The 17,757-nt window shown below is 34.8% G+C and overlaps 1 protein-coding gene across 1 annotated transcript in view; it reads left to right on the top strand.

Moving 5' to 3' along the window:
- Nucleotides 1-3,497: 3,497 nt before the first annotated feature.
- The window catches only part of TNNI3K (TNNI3 interacting kinase), a gene marked incomplete at both ends in the record, with an annotated part of 280,506 nt that continues 266,246 nt past the window's right edge, over nucleotides 3,498-17,757 (top strand). Inside the window, 4 exons of the mRNA XM_082669170.1 lie at nucleotides 3,498-3,537; nucleotides 4,146-4,254; nucleotides 14,403-14,488; nucleotides 15,584-15,681. Of these exons, the coding sequence (XP_082525296.1) occupies nucleotides 3,498-3,537; nucleotides 4,146-4,254; nucleotides 14,403-14,488; nucleotides 15,584-15,681 (333 nt within the window). The remainder of the gene's footprint in view (nucleotides 3,538-4,145; nucleotides 4,255-14,402; nucleotides 14,489-15,583; nucleotides 15,682-17,757) is intronic.

Here is a 17,757-nt window from a genome sequence, read left to right as displayed (position 1 = left end):
TCCCCTGGCAACCATTCATCTTTTTACTGTCTCCAAAGTTTTGCCTTTCCCAAAATATCGTATAGTTAGAACCATATAGTATACAGCCTTATCTGACTGGCTCTTTCAATTAGCAATATTCGTTTAAGGTTCTTCCATGATTTTTCTCGGCTTGGTACCTCCTTTCTTTTATTGCTGAATAAACTTCCACTGTATGAATGTACATGCACATTCATTTATCTATTCACCTGTGAAAAGGCATCTTGGTTGCTTCCACTTTTGTGATTCAGCTTTACAATATGACACTATATGTGCACAGCCAAATCATCTATTGCCTCACTGATTACCATAGGATAGAACCCATTGAGGATGTGAAGCAATCTTATTTTTCTCTTTATTTCAGTTTTCTCTCCTCTTTTCTCTTACGTGGAATTCAAAGGCTCAAAAACCTTCCAGTGAGTATGCATCTCACTTTAAGCCATTTTAAAATAGTGCTCCTGGAAGTAAGCTACAAGTAGCATCTACGTTAGAATCACTAGGGGTGCCTGTTAAAATTCATATTCTAGGCCCTACTCCTGATGTACTGAATCAGAATTTCTGGGTATGGAGCCCCGGTTTCTATTTTTTTTACAAAGCTCCTCAGATAGTGTCTACTCTCACTAAAGTTTGAGAAGGTGACCATTTTTGTAATTAGGTTGTGTTTTTTTTTTTTTTAATTTATTTATTTATTTATTACCTTTGTCTGTGTTGGGTCTTAGTTGCTGTGCATGGGCTTTCTCCAGTTGCAGCGAGCGGGGGCCACTCCTCGTTGCGGTGCACGGGCTTCTCACTGTGGTGGCCTCTCCCGTTGTGGTGCATGGGCCTACTTGCCCCGCGTCATGTGGGATCTTCCCGGACCAGGACTCGAACCCGTGTCCCCTGCATTGGCAGGCGGATTCTTAACCACTGCGCCACCAGGGAAGCCCCTAGGTTGTGTTTTTGATAATATATGACATTCTGCACTTCTGGAAATCTCACAACTGGTAGAGTAGAGTTCAATTTAGAGCATGTTATCAACTCAAGGTAAAAAGAATTTTTACAGAATTTTTACAGAGAAGCTGAGAAAATATTTTCTGCTTCCATGTGGATGCCCTCCAGGATTCTTTAGGAAAGAAAAGCAGAATTGTTATCCTGGATCATTTACTTATTCCAGCCTTTTCTTCACAGCCCTGAAGGCACCTCCATTGCCCTCAATCCATGACCTAGACTCACAGTCATAAAAGGGCTAATAGATAGTGTTCCTTTGGAAGTAGGAAATTCAATAACATTTAATATGTTAGGTATTGAGATTATCATTTTCACCATTCTTTAGCAAAATTTATTGCCTCAGGGTGTAGAAAAATTCAATTGAGTTGCTGATTGGATTTCCAAACTCAGCAAAAATTGTAGCTTTGAAAGTCTAAGCTTTCATTTGTAAGAGCCAGCCTTTCTGAGAGAATAAAAATATTTTCAAAAATTAAAAGGAAAAGTTCTAAAAATCAGTGCATTAAACTTATGTACCAAAGAGGAAATTGGAAAGACAATGTAAGATGATATAAGAACTAGCTTTTCTTTCATCGGTAGAGGCAACACACACACACACACAAACACACAAACACACACACACACACACACACACACACACACACACACAGGTATAAGATTGGAAGTAGTGGAGAGAGAAATAAGAAAGAAAATTGGGAAAAATAGACAGACTTAGATGTCCTGAAGAAGGTCAAGAGCCCTGGCTCCCATCCCTGTCCCTCTGGATTCAAGGTATGAAAGCCATGGAAATCTGAGAGAAGGACACTTGTGCATTACTTCCCAAGGTGTAGCCCTGGGAGATTGCAAGCCTCTTAAAGAAGACTATCCAGTTTGGTCTTTAGGACTGTACTGAATGCTTGGTCTCCAGTACCAAGCATTTTAGGAAGTCAGGTGCATAGGCTAATGGGCCTGAGGGCAGCATGTCTGGGGAAAGCAAAGACTTTCTGACCTGAAGGGATGGGGGTCACACAAGTGCTGAGAGAAAGCTGGTGTAACTGAAGATGTCTGGCCTTCAAACAAGGAAAATGCAGAGTGCATGGATCAAGTAACCAAAGGCCACCACAGTGTAACAGACATCAACGGCCATGGCAGCATATACTGAGGAGGGGGGATAAGGAAAGTTATATCCAGGGGAGGACAGAGATGTCCATAACCCCAGATACCTGCTTCTCCAACTGTATCTGATCAGTATGAAGACCCTCCATCTGGAACTTAAATTACCTTTGCTGAGAAAAAGTAGTGAGGAATAATAAATTTGTCTAAGCATTTGCTTCAAAAGGAAACAGTTGTTTGAACATTCAACTATAATAAATATAAAATTCATACCTATTACATTGAAACTATAGCCTCTGGAGATGAATTTCAAGATTGAAATGTATATATTCTAGGTATAATTACATTATCCAAAAGAAATATATAGTTAAAAATTAGATAACTTTTCTTTCTGGGTTTTCCATTTATTCTCCATCTTACCCTGAGTTCATTTATATCAATAGAAATATGCATGTACAAAGAGAAATGCCCTCATGAAGTAAATGGAAGGTGAATTAAAGAGGAATTATGGGAGACATCAATAATAATATCTAACTTGGACTTTAGAATCATATAGACTCAGAATTGATTCCAGATTCCTCCACCTGCTAGCAAATATGGATTTTTCTCATCTATAACATGAGAATAATATATACCTTGCAGGATTGTATGAGGTATAAATGACAAAATGTATGTAAAGCATTTAGACTAGTGTCTGGCACACTGTAAGCATTCCATCTTATTATTTGTGATATTATTCTTGTTATTTTATGAATTGCTATTTGTAGAACTCTGTCATATTCTTAACTATGACTCTTATGGTCAATATAATCAACAAGTGGTATAAATTAATCATGGTCTATGTTGAGAATTTCTTCCTACAAAAATAATTTTACAGCTCTACTCTAGGCCAAATTTATATTCATTTCTATTAGTAGCATGCCATAAGATGTGGGTTTCCATTATATATATACTATAGAGACAAGTTCTATCACCAGTCACTCTTTTCCAATTGTCATTACTTTGTCTCAGGAGAAAATGATCCTGAAAGAAGATCTAGGTAGTTTTAATGGCTCTTTGTGAACCTCAGATGTAACTGAATCATTTTCTAGATTAAAGAAATGCCCATCAAGGTATATATGGGTAGATAGCCAATTGATGAAGGCAAATAATCTTATGGAAGCATTTACTATTTATCTTTGATACAGCTCTTTTAAACAGACTGATTAATTCCCTTTATGATTTCACCCTTGAAAGCACAAACTATTTTGTTCTTTGTCACTGTTGTATGACATTCCATTTGGCGGTCAGCTTATTTTTAGCCAGACTATCAAAGTATTTTTCAACTGGACTGCCACTTCACTTGAACTTGGAATCTTGTAACCTGAGGAACTGCACTTGGGAAAAGAAGAATCTTCTAACAAATGGGAAATTATAAATCCAGACCAACCCAAACTTGTACTGGTAATTATTCTTATATCTTTAAATACAATATAGTTCAATAGTTGTTATATATAGTTAACATTTCACTGGAATATCTGCTAATTTTTACAAGAGTATAAGATAACATATTATATGAAAGTGTTAAGAAGATTATCTGAACTCAAATTATTTTTCTCTGAAAGATCTTTAGAGAAAAACAGAAAATTTCTTATAATTTTCTGTTTCTACTAGTTCCTAGGTATAATGTTACAGAAAAATTTTTGGAATACTGTTGAATATAGGGATTTTAGGATTACATCTTAAGTATCTAGTATTTAAAACCTAAAAATTCTTGTCTGGCAACTAGAGATTGCTATAATTATAATGCAATAAAATCAAATGAAATAAGTCAAATATATTCTTCTATGTAAATATATTATCCAATATCAAATGGGTTCTTAATTACTACGATTCAATATGATTGCATTTTAAATATAAACATCTGCATTTTAAACTCACAATCAGTAATTTAAATTAAGTATTGTATAATTCAGAGTAAAAAACAGAGTTTTAATCACTTGTATGTTATGATCTGTGTCTACATTTTGCAAAAGAGCTATGAGTCAATCCCTTTTGTTTTTCCTTACTAGATGAATGGAAGAAGAAAGTCAGTGAATCTTACGTTATTGTAATAGAAAGATTAGAAGATGACCTGCGGATCAAAGAAAAAGAACTTACAGAACTAAGGCATATATTTGGGTAAAGTTGTCAGTTATTATTTCTCTGTATAAGTGTTTTCATTGTTGATCTAGTTTTTAGCTGTATCTGTGTTTAAAAACACAACCCATATAACCTCCTATGTTAACCTTAGAATATAAGGTTATCTCTTCCTGCCCATTCATATAGCCCCTAAAATGCAAATATCTTATCTCCTTAAAATATGCCTTGCCTGTTCCCATCACTAAAGTTTAAAGAGAAAGGAACCTAAAGGCTAGCCTTTGAATACAAACTGTTGCTGATCTGAATAATCTTCTCTAGAATTAGATCATTCTTGTGAGCCATGCCAGCAACAAACAGTAAGACTTCTCTTCCCAAATGGTGGTAGAATGTTGGCCACATTTTTCTTTTTGGACTACTAGAGAACTCCAATTTTAACAAACCCTTTGGTCTCTTGACATTGAAACGCTGTCTGTTAATGAAACTGTGTATCATTCTTCCCCTGAACAATCATATACCAATGTGTAATATTGGCTTCAGGCTTTCAGTGGGTTTTGTTCCATGATAACAAGATAAAAATAATCTGGCATATTGTCACAACCTTGTAAGACACAAAATGTTCAGAAAAGAAGGGCAGAGCCCTTATATACACAAGCAACCTTTTGGAGAAATTGAATCTTGGCATTGAGAAACAATGTATTTTGGAGAGTCAATTTAAGTTAGCTGCCTGACTGAGGAAAAGTTCCACAAAAGCCAATTAGCCATGTTCACTTACAGCTGTGTTATTCATGTAACCCACTAATGACAAAGGATTCTAACCATTTTACTCGGAAAATAAGTGTAAAGCAATGACCAAATGACATACTTTTCAAAAGAAATTTCAGATATTGTAAACATACAAAGCTCACATAACTGGCAAATAAAATTACCCATGTATAATATAGTTTATATAAAATTTGTCAGTGGGTTAATAAGGCCTTCATAAGTATTCAATTTATGGTTTGGGAAGTAGTTAATTTTCCATGTTATTTAGCCCAAAATGATTAACTCAGCTTTGACACTCATGATGAGATACACTGGGATGACTTTTGCAAGTATTATCATATGCTCACTTATGGGAAAATATTTGAAAGCCCTGTAGAGATGTGACTGGCACTTTGGTATAATAGATTTATACACACATATTAATTTTGTTGGAAAAGAGCTATAAATGTAGAACTTAATCATAAACCCTCTAGCTCTTATTGACAGATAAATATGCTGAATGAAATGTGATCAAATTGGAGATTTTCCTCAACTTTATAAAGTTAAAATCTCATTTATTTGTTGTTATTTTTTAAATTTGGGAACTATTATGCAAATATGTCAAGACTAATTTAAACAGACATATCCTTTTAAGGATTAAGCTTGAAATGTACTTTTTTCTCTTACCACATCAACAACAAGCAGCTGTTTCTGCAGGTCCTACGGTAGCTGGATTTATTGTACCAGCTATATTCAAGGTGTTATTCCAGACACATCAAATATAAACCATTATTTAATCTACACCATGACCCTGTGTGATAGATAATATTACTTCTGGTGGATAATAAAGTAAGGAGCAGAGACGTTAGATTTGTCAAAGTCATATGGTCAGTAAGCACTGGAACTGGGATTTGTAGCAAGGTCTCCCCAGCTTCCTACTACACGCTGATTCTTGCTCCCAGAGTTTCACAATCTGGTTGAAGGGAAAGGCATATATAAATAACTCACAGAAGACAGCCTATGACAAGTGCTAAGTAGAAGAAAAAACAAGATGGCTTTCAAATACAAAAAAAGAAGGTTTGTTGTCTTGATTTATTCATTGGTTTTGTAAAGCATTCCAGATAAAAGTCATAGTTGAGGAAAGATATATAGGCAAGAATGGATGAGTACCATGGAAAGTCTACTGGTAGCAAGAAAACTTAATGTCTTGACCATTTTACCTAAGCTGAGTCAGAAAGCTGTGTCAGTCAGCATAAGGATTTTGCAACCATAGTTTTAAATCCAGTTTCTTTTATTTACAAGAAATGTATCTTTGTGTATATTACTTAATCTCCTTGAGGCTTATTTTCATCTGTAAAATGAGGTTAATAATAACGACCTTACAGGACATTTGAAAAATGATGTCAAATGCTGAGTACAGAGACTAACGCACAGTAAGCATTGAATAACTGGAGGTTTCTATTATCATGATTGATTGGGTAAATAAGGGCAGTCTGAAAGACTGAAGACTTTATTACCAAGTGAGAGTAACAAATAGTTTATTCAAAGTTAAGAAGTGAGAAAATTAGGATAAAGTGTTTTTATATCAAGAGGATGTTTTCAAAAATAAAAATGTAAAATGTTAGAACAATTCAAAATGGTGCCAAAATCTGAAGTATAACTTTTAAAGATTGTAATCAAGAGGTATTTGAAGAATTTTCAGACTAGAGTATTAGAAGGCTCATCAAAATGGATGTCAAATTCCCTGAGAATAATGGTAGGGCATTTTGAGGAGAGGAAGACTGGTAGCCTGGTGCTGAAGCCATTAAAGAACCTACAGAAATGTCCCATTAGCCAGAAGTGATAATAATGAGGCTGAGGAGAGGATTACCCACAGCCTAGAATCATGTTTCTCCAAGGGCTAAGGACCTCCCGCAGTAAAATAGCCAGCAGTTCTTGCAAAAATTTTAGAATCCATGATTCTACCCCATATCAAATGAATTAGAATCTCTGGGGATGATTTCCAGAGACCTGAATTTTTAACAAGCTCCCCAGGTAATACTTTTGCATGCTAAAAATGATACTTCAGCTAAAGTTTGAAAACTACACTTCTAGAAAGATACCTAAGTTGCACTGAGAACTCTGTCTGTGGTGATGTGGGTGAAGGGATGAGGAATATGAAAACAGAAAGCAGGCAACTAGTATGGTCTGCAGAGAGTCAAGGGAGCAAACAAACAAACAACCAGAACCAGAGCACTCTGCTTTGTCTGCTTCCATCAAGGCAGATAGCATCATAGGGAAAGAAAGTCGATCCTGCCTAGGGCAGAGTTCTCAGGATTTTCTTTTCTCTAGAATAATATGATGGATGACAAGGAAAGAAAAGAATGGAATATTGAGAATATAAATTGTCTTACTCATTGGCTTACACACCAAAATTTTCAGAGTAGTTGGGAAGTTTAAACATTATATTGTATGAGATCACATTTAATCGAGTATCTAGGACATTTTAGGTGTTAAATCTTAGAATCTTTCTTTCTCATCTTTATTCATGATTTATGTGATGTAAGAAATACTTTTGTGATGGACAACTGTGTAATGCTGCTTGACATCAGGCTTCCTCTAAACATATAGATAGAAGGAAAACTATAAGGTGCCTAAAAAGGAGTATTTAATACTAGAGCCATAGATCACTAGTGTAAACATAGATTTGCCTGTGGTTTTTCTTTTTGCAGCTTTTTTGGTTGTTTTCACTTATTGACAAGTTTCTTTATAGCATTCATGGTAGATACTAATTCCACTCATTAAAAGAGATTTTCTGCATCATAAAGCAAAACTTATGTCACCTCAAATACACAACCTCCTGGAATATCTTTCACCCACAATATAGTACAGAGCTATATAAATTCTAAACTTAAAAAAGACAAACAGAACTAAACCATTATCTTGCTTATGCCAATTTATAGCAGCTTTGAAAAAAGAGCTTGCTAATGGAAATTGAATGTTCCTTCATCTTCCACGATAAAGTTGAATTCATTCATAATTTTGAACATTTGTTGAGATAATAGAGGAGAGACTGGAACAAATGAGGAAATAGAGAAGGCAGAAGAAGGAAAGACAGAAGTGGTACACTGGAGTATATTGTGTGGTTATTTCCTCCTCTTTGCTCTCTCTGATCTTTACATTTATCAATATAATAGCACTTACTACCTGGTGCTGTCTTTATTCATTTTACAGGTCTGTCTAACCACTAGTATACATGTTCACTAAAGGCAGCTTCTTTGTCTACTTAGCTTTATTTATATTTGTATGTATTTGTAATAACTATTTGTATAGCACTTGAAAGAAAAACAAATTAACAACTTAGCACCTACCATATGCCAGGCATGCTTCTAGGTATTTTAATATGCATTAGCTCATGTAATCGTAAATGTATATATGTAAGGTGCTTTGAGCTCGGTGACTGGCACATGGTAAACACTCAAAAATGTTAGTTAAAAACTAATCGTCATTGTTTATGTTCACATCCTTCTGGAGTAGGTATTGAGCTTGCCATTTTATACCTGAAGAAAATAAGACTAATCAAAGTAAACTGGCTTGAGCCAGGTTACACAACTTGTACAGTTGTGCAGGGATTCCACCCATCTGTACTTCACTTCAAAATGTATGATCTTCATGATCTTAGTTCTCAAACTAGGAAGGGGAAAGAACTATGGATAAGAATTATCTTTGAAAACTTTTCACCTACCCCGTGCCACTCTACAAGTTTGCTATGTCCTGTGTACTAGAACTGTCCCTGCATGTGGGAGTGGAAGAATATATTTTACACTCCCACTCCCACACCTTGGTGATACACGGGCCCTTACATGAACTTTGAAAACCACTTACATGATGGGTCTCCACATGCAACTTTTAAAAGGCTTCCAATTAAATTATTTTGTTTCAATGTTTTTAAATCTTTAGAAATTTTAGAACTATGTTTTTCTGATTTCATTGTCAAGCCTACTTTTAATCTGCTTAATCTGTAATATGTCTATGAAGAGATTCCAAAGAAGTTATAATTTTTCAGTGCTATGACTTTTCAACATAATCAGAAAAACCCTATTTTTTCTCATTTTTAATCTCATTTTGGCATTGAGTAGATATACCTTGGTCAATAATGCTAATATCTCACTTTGAAATTGATTAGGTTTAATAAATAAAAGTAGTCAAGAGGATGCTCTGTTCCATGGGAAAGCACTTGCACTATTTAGAAGAACTGAAAAAGAAAAAAAACGAAGGAAGTTTTCTGAGATGTACTTTCCTGCTTATTTTCTCCCTGAAAAGTTCCTCTGGGCCCAGCTGCAGTCCACCATACTTATGATCCAAATGAAATATCTTCCAAAAACCTACTTTTTCAGAACTATAACCAATTATGAAAATTAGCTATTATAAAATGAATAGCTCCAGAAACATCACAGACTGACCTTACCAAAGGAGAGTAAAATTCTCTATCAAGGTGCTAAGTAGAGTATTGAGGAAGTAAATTCTATCTTAAAAAAAAATAAAATTGAGTGAAAGGATTATTTGGTATGTTTGATAAGTGCATTGTGTTAATTAGCAATGAAACAGAAAACAACAACGAAAAGACCTCAAACCAAAAAGCAGAGACTTCACATTGTCCCAAGACTGTCTACCTCTCTATTTCTTTTCTTGCTTGTCTAGGTAAAACTAGCTAAGTAATAGTTTTACAGGAATATCTTGTAAAAAACCTTGAAGCAGCCTGATATCAAACACTGTTTCTGTCCCTGTCTCTGTCTCTTTCTCTCTAGTTTAGTACATCACTCGCTCTCACTATCTCTCCCCCTTTTATCCTCCCGCTATTCTTCCCTCCTATTCCATACTGCCTCCATCTTCCCTTTCACTTTCCTATCCCCCTTCTCAAATGCAAAGCAAAACAATAAAAAAGTTAAAATAATATCAATGCTTTAGAAATAAAAGTTATTATAGCAGCTAGTATTTATAAAAGTCTTAAAAGATCTAACCCATTTAAACCTCACAATAACCCTATGAGATAATAATTATTATTGTACCAGTTTTATCATCCTTAATTATTCTTACCCTGCCACTGTAGCTCAATAATTGTTTATTGTATGAATGAAAGAATGAATATGCTTCATATTGTCAGTTTGCAGATTTGATCTGGAACATATTGGACAAATATGTTTCTGGATGTTTCTTGGGGATATATCTTGGGAACAGATCTTATTGATGATTCTTCTGTTTTTATTGTTTGGGGGAAAATCAGCAGCAGCCATCAAGAACTGCACAAGAGGTTACAACCAGCCATTTGAAACCTAAATTATCAATTTTGGAAACTAGATGATCCATAACAAATTTTTACCTTCTTTCTACTTTCTTGGCCTTTACCTACATTTCAGCCAATGAATTAATTTAAGAAATTTTTCTACCTATCTGAATATTTTGGCTTTGGCCAAGTGTTCAAATGTTACATTTTAATAAGTTTCCATTTGTGAACATGTCAGATATCCTCCTGAAAGGATGAGGTCATGAGAAGTTTAATTGGATCACAAAACTGCATACTTTTCTGGATAAAAGGTAAAGGCTAAGAAAAGAGTTTATTATGCTACAAGAAAGAAAGTAACCTTTGTGCCCCAAACTACCATTTTTAATGATGAAGGACAGAATTTACTATTAGAAATATATTCATATAGTGACTTCATTTTAATTAGGAACTTCATTCATGCACCAGCAAGCACTGTGAACTCATTAGGATATGTTAAGTTACAGTATGGCATGGCAGGTGATAAAAAATGTAAGGGAAAATTAAAAAATAAATTGAGCTTAGGATATTAGAATACATAAGTGATGCTCAACTGGCAGTCAATTTGACACATACAGTTCCTTTAGAAGAGACAAAAGAAGGGAAAATATCTCCCCTAGGAATGATTGCTTTAAAATCTCGAATATTTTAATTGCATGTATCAAACATTTGACAGGAACATTTGACTAGAAGTTAACAGGAAGTGAGAATTAGGATTCAAGTATAGCCCCAAAGTAACTCTCATTAAAAAAAAAATTACATTCCAGTTATTAAAGTTAAGATAAAAATGTTACTATTAAAATTGTGCTTAACTGACAAACACTGTGGGAGTCTATTCTCTGTTTATTCATTTTTTTGGCATTAATAGATGTTGCATGAGTTCAGGGAAAATAGAATTCAAGAGGAAAATAAAAGTAAGAGACTACAGCTCAGTTTTGATAAGGAGCTATTTAGGACTGTATACTGATTTACTTATGAATGGTCAAATCTAGCGTAAGATTCAGTAAGTTAAAGAATGATTGTTGAATAAAAAGTCTCTAATATAATTCATACTTTCAGTCTTATTTATGTAAACAATATACATTCATTTAGTGTTTTTTTTTTAAATAAAGCAATAGACTTTATCACCTTATTTTTTCTGTTTATTCAGTGTTTACTTTCTTTGCAAAGCTGCTTGGAGCATTAGAGATCAGGACTAATGCTAAGGTCAACTGCAGGATTCTCTCTATTGTGCGTGTTCCCAAGACTGATGCACTTAAATGATCCAGGAATTAGTGAACAGTTCCTATCAAGTAGACTGTTGAAAACAACCTGAAATGAGCATTAAGAACAGAGGTGGAGCACACAGTTGGGTGTTCAGTAGGTGTCGTGCCAGACTGATTGAATATACCATCAAAGTTAGAACTTGGAAAAAGAAAGCAATTGAGTCTACCTTCGCCATAAAATGATTTTCAGCACAACCATTTTTTCCTTTGGATTTTGTTGTTCTTTTAATATCTCCAGTGTTGAAAATGCCTTCCCCATAGTAATGATGCTGCTGGACTTGTATTACAAAACTGTGATTCTAGTAGTTGCTCTGAATCACTGATAGGTATTAGATGTCACAACAGTCAACTTGGTCAAAATAGGGAAATTTTACAGGTTGTGAAATGTGAGAGGTCAAAGAAGTTCAAACTTGGTTTGAAAATTGTGCTAAAGTTCTCTCAAGACTTAGACTACAAAAGGAGAGTTGTACATTCACAGTAAACTTGCTAAAAATAGTAATGATAACATATCATGTACCAAGTACTATAGTAAGCACTTAATTCCATTTTTCTTCACAACACAATGTCATGTGAATCATTTTAATAATTTTATAACTGAAGAAAGTGAGACTTGAGGAGGTTAAATAACTTGCCCAAATTGGAGAAAAAGAGAAAAAAAAAAGCACTACTTAAAGACAGGAACAGGATACGATTTCAGTCCTGGTGTGAATACAAGGCCCAAGATTTAAGTACCTACACTGCTGAAATGATTTTTTCCACTTTTAAAACATCAAAACATGGTATGTATTGCTGTATAATATTAGAGATACACATTGAAAAACTAATTTTTCTCAAGAGTTTATTGCTACAGAGGCGCTCTCAAGCTTTATCTTCTTTCAGTATTTGCCATTCATTTTGTTATAGTTAGCTCAAAAGAAAGTGTCAATACTTCCTTCTCCCTTTTTCTCTTAGGCTGAAGGTTGTATAGTTCTTTACATTTAACAGAAGGCTTCCCTCTCCTGCCCCACTCCAATACTTTGTTTTCTGTCTTGTGTTCTTATTGTGTATTTCATTTGCTAGATAATGGAAGGACCAAGGAAGGAAAGCCAAAGCAGCTCAGAGCTTCTGAATCACTGTCAATCAACATCTTCAACTGCTAGCTACAGTTTTATTTTCCTTTTTATTTATGGACACTAATTTCCTATAAACTTTAAGAGAGAAATCCAGTCTACCTAGCTTTAAAAGCAGAGTTCAGCTTTTCAGAAAACCTGTACTATTTGAAATCATAACCACGGAGAACTATGAATGCATTTCCAAGTTGGGCTGCTGAGTGTACTTTATTTAGTAGTACCTATTAGTTGAATTTCTCCAAGACATCTATAATACACCTGGCTTTGAGAATTCAGATGTCTGGCTCAGGCAAAGGCCACATATTTCCAAGAACCATATTATTTTGTAAAGTTTCTGTTCATACCATGAAATAGCTATACCATTTACAATTAGGCTCCTTTGGTAGACATTTTAAATAGTGGTATTTTCATCAGATTTTTTTGTTTGTTTGCATTGTTCATTCAGCTGGGGAAGGTGCAGATAGAAGTGAGTTGAATTCTTAACTATTTTTCATGAAATCCTGGGCTCCTTGCTATATTATATTAGCAACATTTGTAAAAATGACTTGGTGTTCATTGTACTTCAACGTGTGACATTCCAAAGCAAGTTGAGGTATATTTCTCAATGTGAGTAACTATGTCTGTGGACTTTGCTACTGGGAAGTTGAATATGGAAAGCAAGAAAGTGAAGAGGGTGAGAAAGTTCTGCAATATTTCCATGTCTATGAAAACAAACCACTGGACTTGCCATTTCTAATTAAAGCATTTCACTGAAATCCTTCAAAATCCCTGGAATTAGAGGCTTCTCTTTTTAGCAGCAGCCTGGAGAATAGCACCTTTTCTTTTTCTGTTTTAAAATTTCAGTAGCTTTTGAAGTTCTTAACTAGGTGCCTTGATGATAATGTTCTGAATTTATAGTACCTTTCAAGTGTAAGTACTTTACAAATGATATGGAAGGCTCATTCACCAAAGACTTTGCTATCTCACTAAAGCTGCTGGAGATTTGAATAGGTAGGAGGCAGCTTGAAATTAACCTGGGAGGCCAAAGATATGATCTCATTTCTACTGAAAAATGTCCTGGCAGTACCAGTGACCTCAAGAGGTCGAGAATTTTAGCTTTACATTTTTTTCAAAGGCTACCTGTGGTTCTCTAGGGCCCTCCTGGTGCAATGGTCTTTGTTCAAAGGCAAGGATTTCATTAATTGAATCACTAACACTACTTCTCTTCCCACCTGGGACTGTATCATAGTACCTTATCAGAGTTTAGACCTTCTTTATCTGTGAAATCTGACCCAGTCAGAGTATAAGGAAACTTTGCTTCAGGCAGAATTTGTAATACATTGGGACTGTATTCCTTTCTCCAGTCTCTTATCAAATGATACCTTTTTTTTTTCTTTTTGGAGAGAATTTCTTGAATTTCTCCCTAAATATTATATAAGGTTTTGATTGTGAGAGAAATGGGTTTATTTTCAAATACCTGTGTTTTCTACTTATACACAAATTTTAATTCATTAAGGTGTCCTGAAAAGTTCAAATTATATGTAGAACATAGAACTTGTATGATAGTCTTTAATTTAAACTTGGTCTCTCAAACTTTTAATATTATTTTCTCATGATTTTAGTTATTATTCATCTAGAGGTATACTCAAAATTCTTTTCTCTAGGTACAAAAGAATCCTAGAAAAGATATATTTCTGAATTTGTAGTAACAGGATTCCCTATTATAATTTTTCAAATGAAAAATGATAAACTAAAAGCTGAAATTTGTAATCATCTGTAAAATATTTTTTTCAGTTCTGATGATGCCTTCAGTAAAGTCAATTTAAATTACCGCACAGAAAATGGTCTGTCTCTACTTCATTTATGTTGCATTTGTGGAGGTGAGTGCTTGGAACTCAATACTTTATAAGCTGGCTATATGTTTATATGGTCAGTGATTTGAACTGATTAATAGTCTGCAAGAGAATTCTATTCATACCCGATTTCCTCTTTTGCTTTGCCCCTAGAACCCTGATAACCTTTAGCTGAAGAAGTAACTAACTACCAGGCAGATATTACAATTGATTTAGCTCTGAATTTAAGTTTTATTGCGCCCCTACCTTGAATCAAATTTGCTTGGGGGAAAAAAAAAGTATGTTTCAGTATCGGGCATGGCAGTCATGGATAAGGTTAAATTCAGAAGCACTTAAAGCATTTCCCAAAATATCATCAAGCAGTTGCTTCACAGTCTGTAGTAAGATATGTGGAAGGTAATAAATGCCAAAGATAAAATCCCGAAGTGAAGACTGATCAAAGTGAAGACTAAGAGTTTAATTCCGCTCATATCTTGTTATGTTTGGTTCATTAATATATCCCAAGCACCTAGGATGGTGCCTGGCTTATAGTAGGTACTCAGTAAACTTACTGAATTAGTGAATGAATAGTTTTTTGTTAATCCAAACTAGTGTCCTTTGAACTCAGTTTTTAAAAGAACACTAATATATAGTATTGATACTAAACATATCCCTTAACCACTCCTCCCAAACAGACCCTACTTAACAGATCTTCTTCCCAAATTTAAACACGCCTTCCCAACCTCAGGCATTTTCTCCAGATTTCTCTGATCTAAATAATCTCCATTGCTAATGATGTTCTGATGAATCCTGCACAGCTAGATTTCTATCTAAGCTTTTTCACAAATAGTTTACTAGGGTGAATTTTTTCATGTTTTTATGGTTTAAAACATGATGAGGAGAGCACCAAATAAAAAATGTAACACAAATGCATTAAAATATACAGCACTGATACAAAGTTTTATAAATGTAGAAATGTTCACTACTAAGGCTGTCAATTAACAGAAAACTTTACAAATGGCCTCCAGAACAGCAGTCTGACATTTTCATACATCAGTGTGATATTTATCATTAAGTTAAAGAGAGATTTTTAAGTCACTTAGTCTATCCCCACAATTTAACTTTTTTCATTTTTTCTCTAAGGCAACAAGTCACATATTAGAACCCTTATGTTAAAAGGTCTCCGCCCATCTCGACTGACAAGAAATGGATTTACAGCCTTGCATTTGGCAGTTTACAAGGTACAAAAGTTTTGTATTAGAACCAAAGATGATGTGTATCTGTAGGCTTTTTTTTTTTTTGCAAATTAGTGATCATGGAAAATATGCAGAGTGACCACAGAATTACATTACTGGATAAACTTCTAGCTAACTCTTTGTTGAGCAGATATCATCAAAACACATTCTTTTTTATTGCTTTCCATGTTTATCTCATTTAATTTTCACAAGAACCCTGAGAATGAATACTATTATTATCTCCAGGGTTACATGGATAGCTAGTGGTTAGCCAGAATTTAAGACTTGGCAATCTGGTTCTCTTGCCAGAGCTCCCTACAAGGAGACCAAGCTGCCTCTGTGCAGAAGATGAGGCTGCATTTGAGGATGAAAGAAACACATTGAAGCTGCATTTTTCTGCATGTTTTCCTTAATAAAAATATACTTCTAGGGTTCTCTTTAGCGTCTTTCTTTTATTTCTCCTACTTTTGCTTCAGTTGTTTTTTTCCTTACATTAATCCTTGGTTCCAACATAATCTCAGTACCTGATCATAAAGTAAATATAAAAGTGGATTGGAAAGGCTGGGATACTCAGTGTTGGGACAGATCCTTGAGATTGTCATAAATATGAATTTATGTAACATATAAATTAAATATAAATGTTCATTTTCTGATTGTAGTAAGTTTCAACTTACTCTGTACTTATTATGAGCTAAATATCACTCTAGGTTTTATATACATTATTTCTTCTATCATTAAAATAACTTGGTGAGTTTCATATTAGTCCTTATTTTACTGAAAAGAAAATTGAAGATTAAAGTTGGTTATCCAGTAAATGTTAGGATAATGATTAGAATCAAGTACAGTTGAGTCTTACTGTTATATTACAAAATATTTTGTTCTTTCTCAATGTCATGTGAGTCTGTGACAGGATTTTATTTCAGTTTTGTATGTGCAGGTGTGGTGGTGGCAGAGGCGGGGCTGGGGACAGCCCTTTGCTTGTATCTGGATCACTTTCACTTTGCAACCCTCCCCCAACCTTTAGAGAGTTTATCACTGTGGGGGAAGAGAGCCATATTTTCCCATGATTCACATTCACATATTCCTGTGATTCATCATGCAAATGCTCTAATGCTCATCCTTTTTCCGGCCCCATCAATGCCTAGTCAATTTGTCCGATTCCTTCTGGGAAAAAGTGTCAGTAAGTGCTAAATTGTCTTAATACCTACTAATCATCCTACAAAACTTGAATGGAGACTGAGTTCAGGGTGTAGGAAATAGAGTCTGACACCGGCCTTTCTGCTGAATGGCAGGAGGTTAAAGTAGAAGAGTTTCAAGGAATAGGAAGCTGGTGGTGGATAGTCAAGGTGGTATTGTGAAACCATGAATTCTGAATTTGACTGTCTGGGATATTCTCTCTGTATTAGTTCATTTTCCCAAGATTTAGCATGACACAGCCACACAAATGGGTTCTGAATGACCTAAGGCTACAATCTTAAGAAAATATAGTTCTTCCACCTCTGTTTATCAAACCTAAATTTCCATTTTTAGAGTTCTCTTTGCTCTAGTTATTCTGTTTTCTTATATTTTACAGAAGGATATATGGACTATAACTTTTTTATAACAAATTTAAACAAATTTAGAATCTTAGGACACAAGGTAGGCAAAGATTCTTAAGAGGCCATAACAGAATGCATGATTACTTATTTCTTAACAAAGATAAAAACAAATTAACTTTACCATTCCACTTTAAACATAGAAACAATATAAAGTAGCCATTCATACTACTATTGTATTAAATATAGTTCTAATTATACCTTCCCTGGACTACTGCAGTAGGCATCTGATTCATTTTGGGCTGTGATTCTCTTCCCCCATATATTTTAATTCTTATTTTAGTTTTATTTTTTTTTTCTTTTCTGTACGCTTTTTTTTTTTCTGTACGCAGGCCTCTCACTGTTGTGGCCTCTCCCACTGCGGAGCACAGGCTCCGGACACACAGGCTCAGTGGCCATAGCTCACGGGCCCAGCCGCTCCGCGGCATGTGGGATCTTCCCAGACCGGGGCACGAACCCGTATCCCCTGCATTGGCAGGCGGACTCT

The sequence above is a fragment of the Grampus griseus genome, assembly GCF_964374135.1.
Source record: "Grampus griseus genome assembly, chromosome: 1".
NCBI lineage: Eukaryota > Metazoa > Chordata > Mammalia > Artiodactyla > Delphinidae > Grampus > Grampus griseus.
This window is presented reverse-complemented; position numbering and strand designations above follow the sequence as displayed.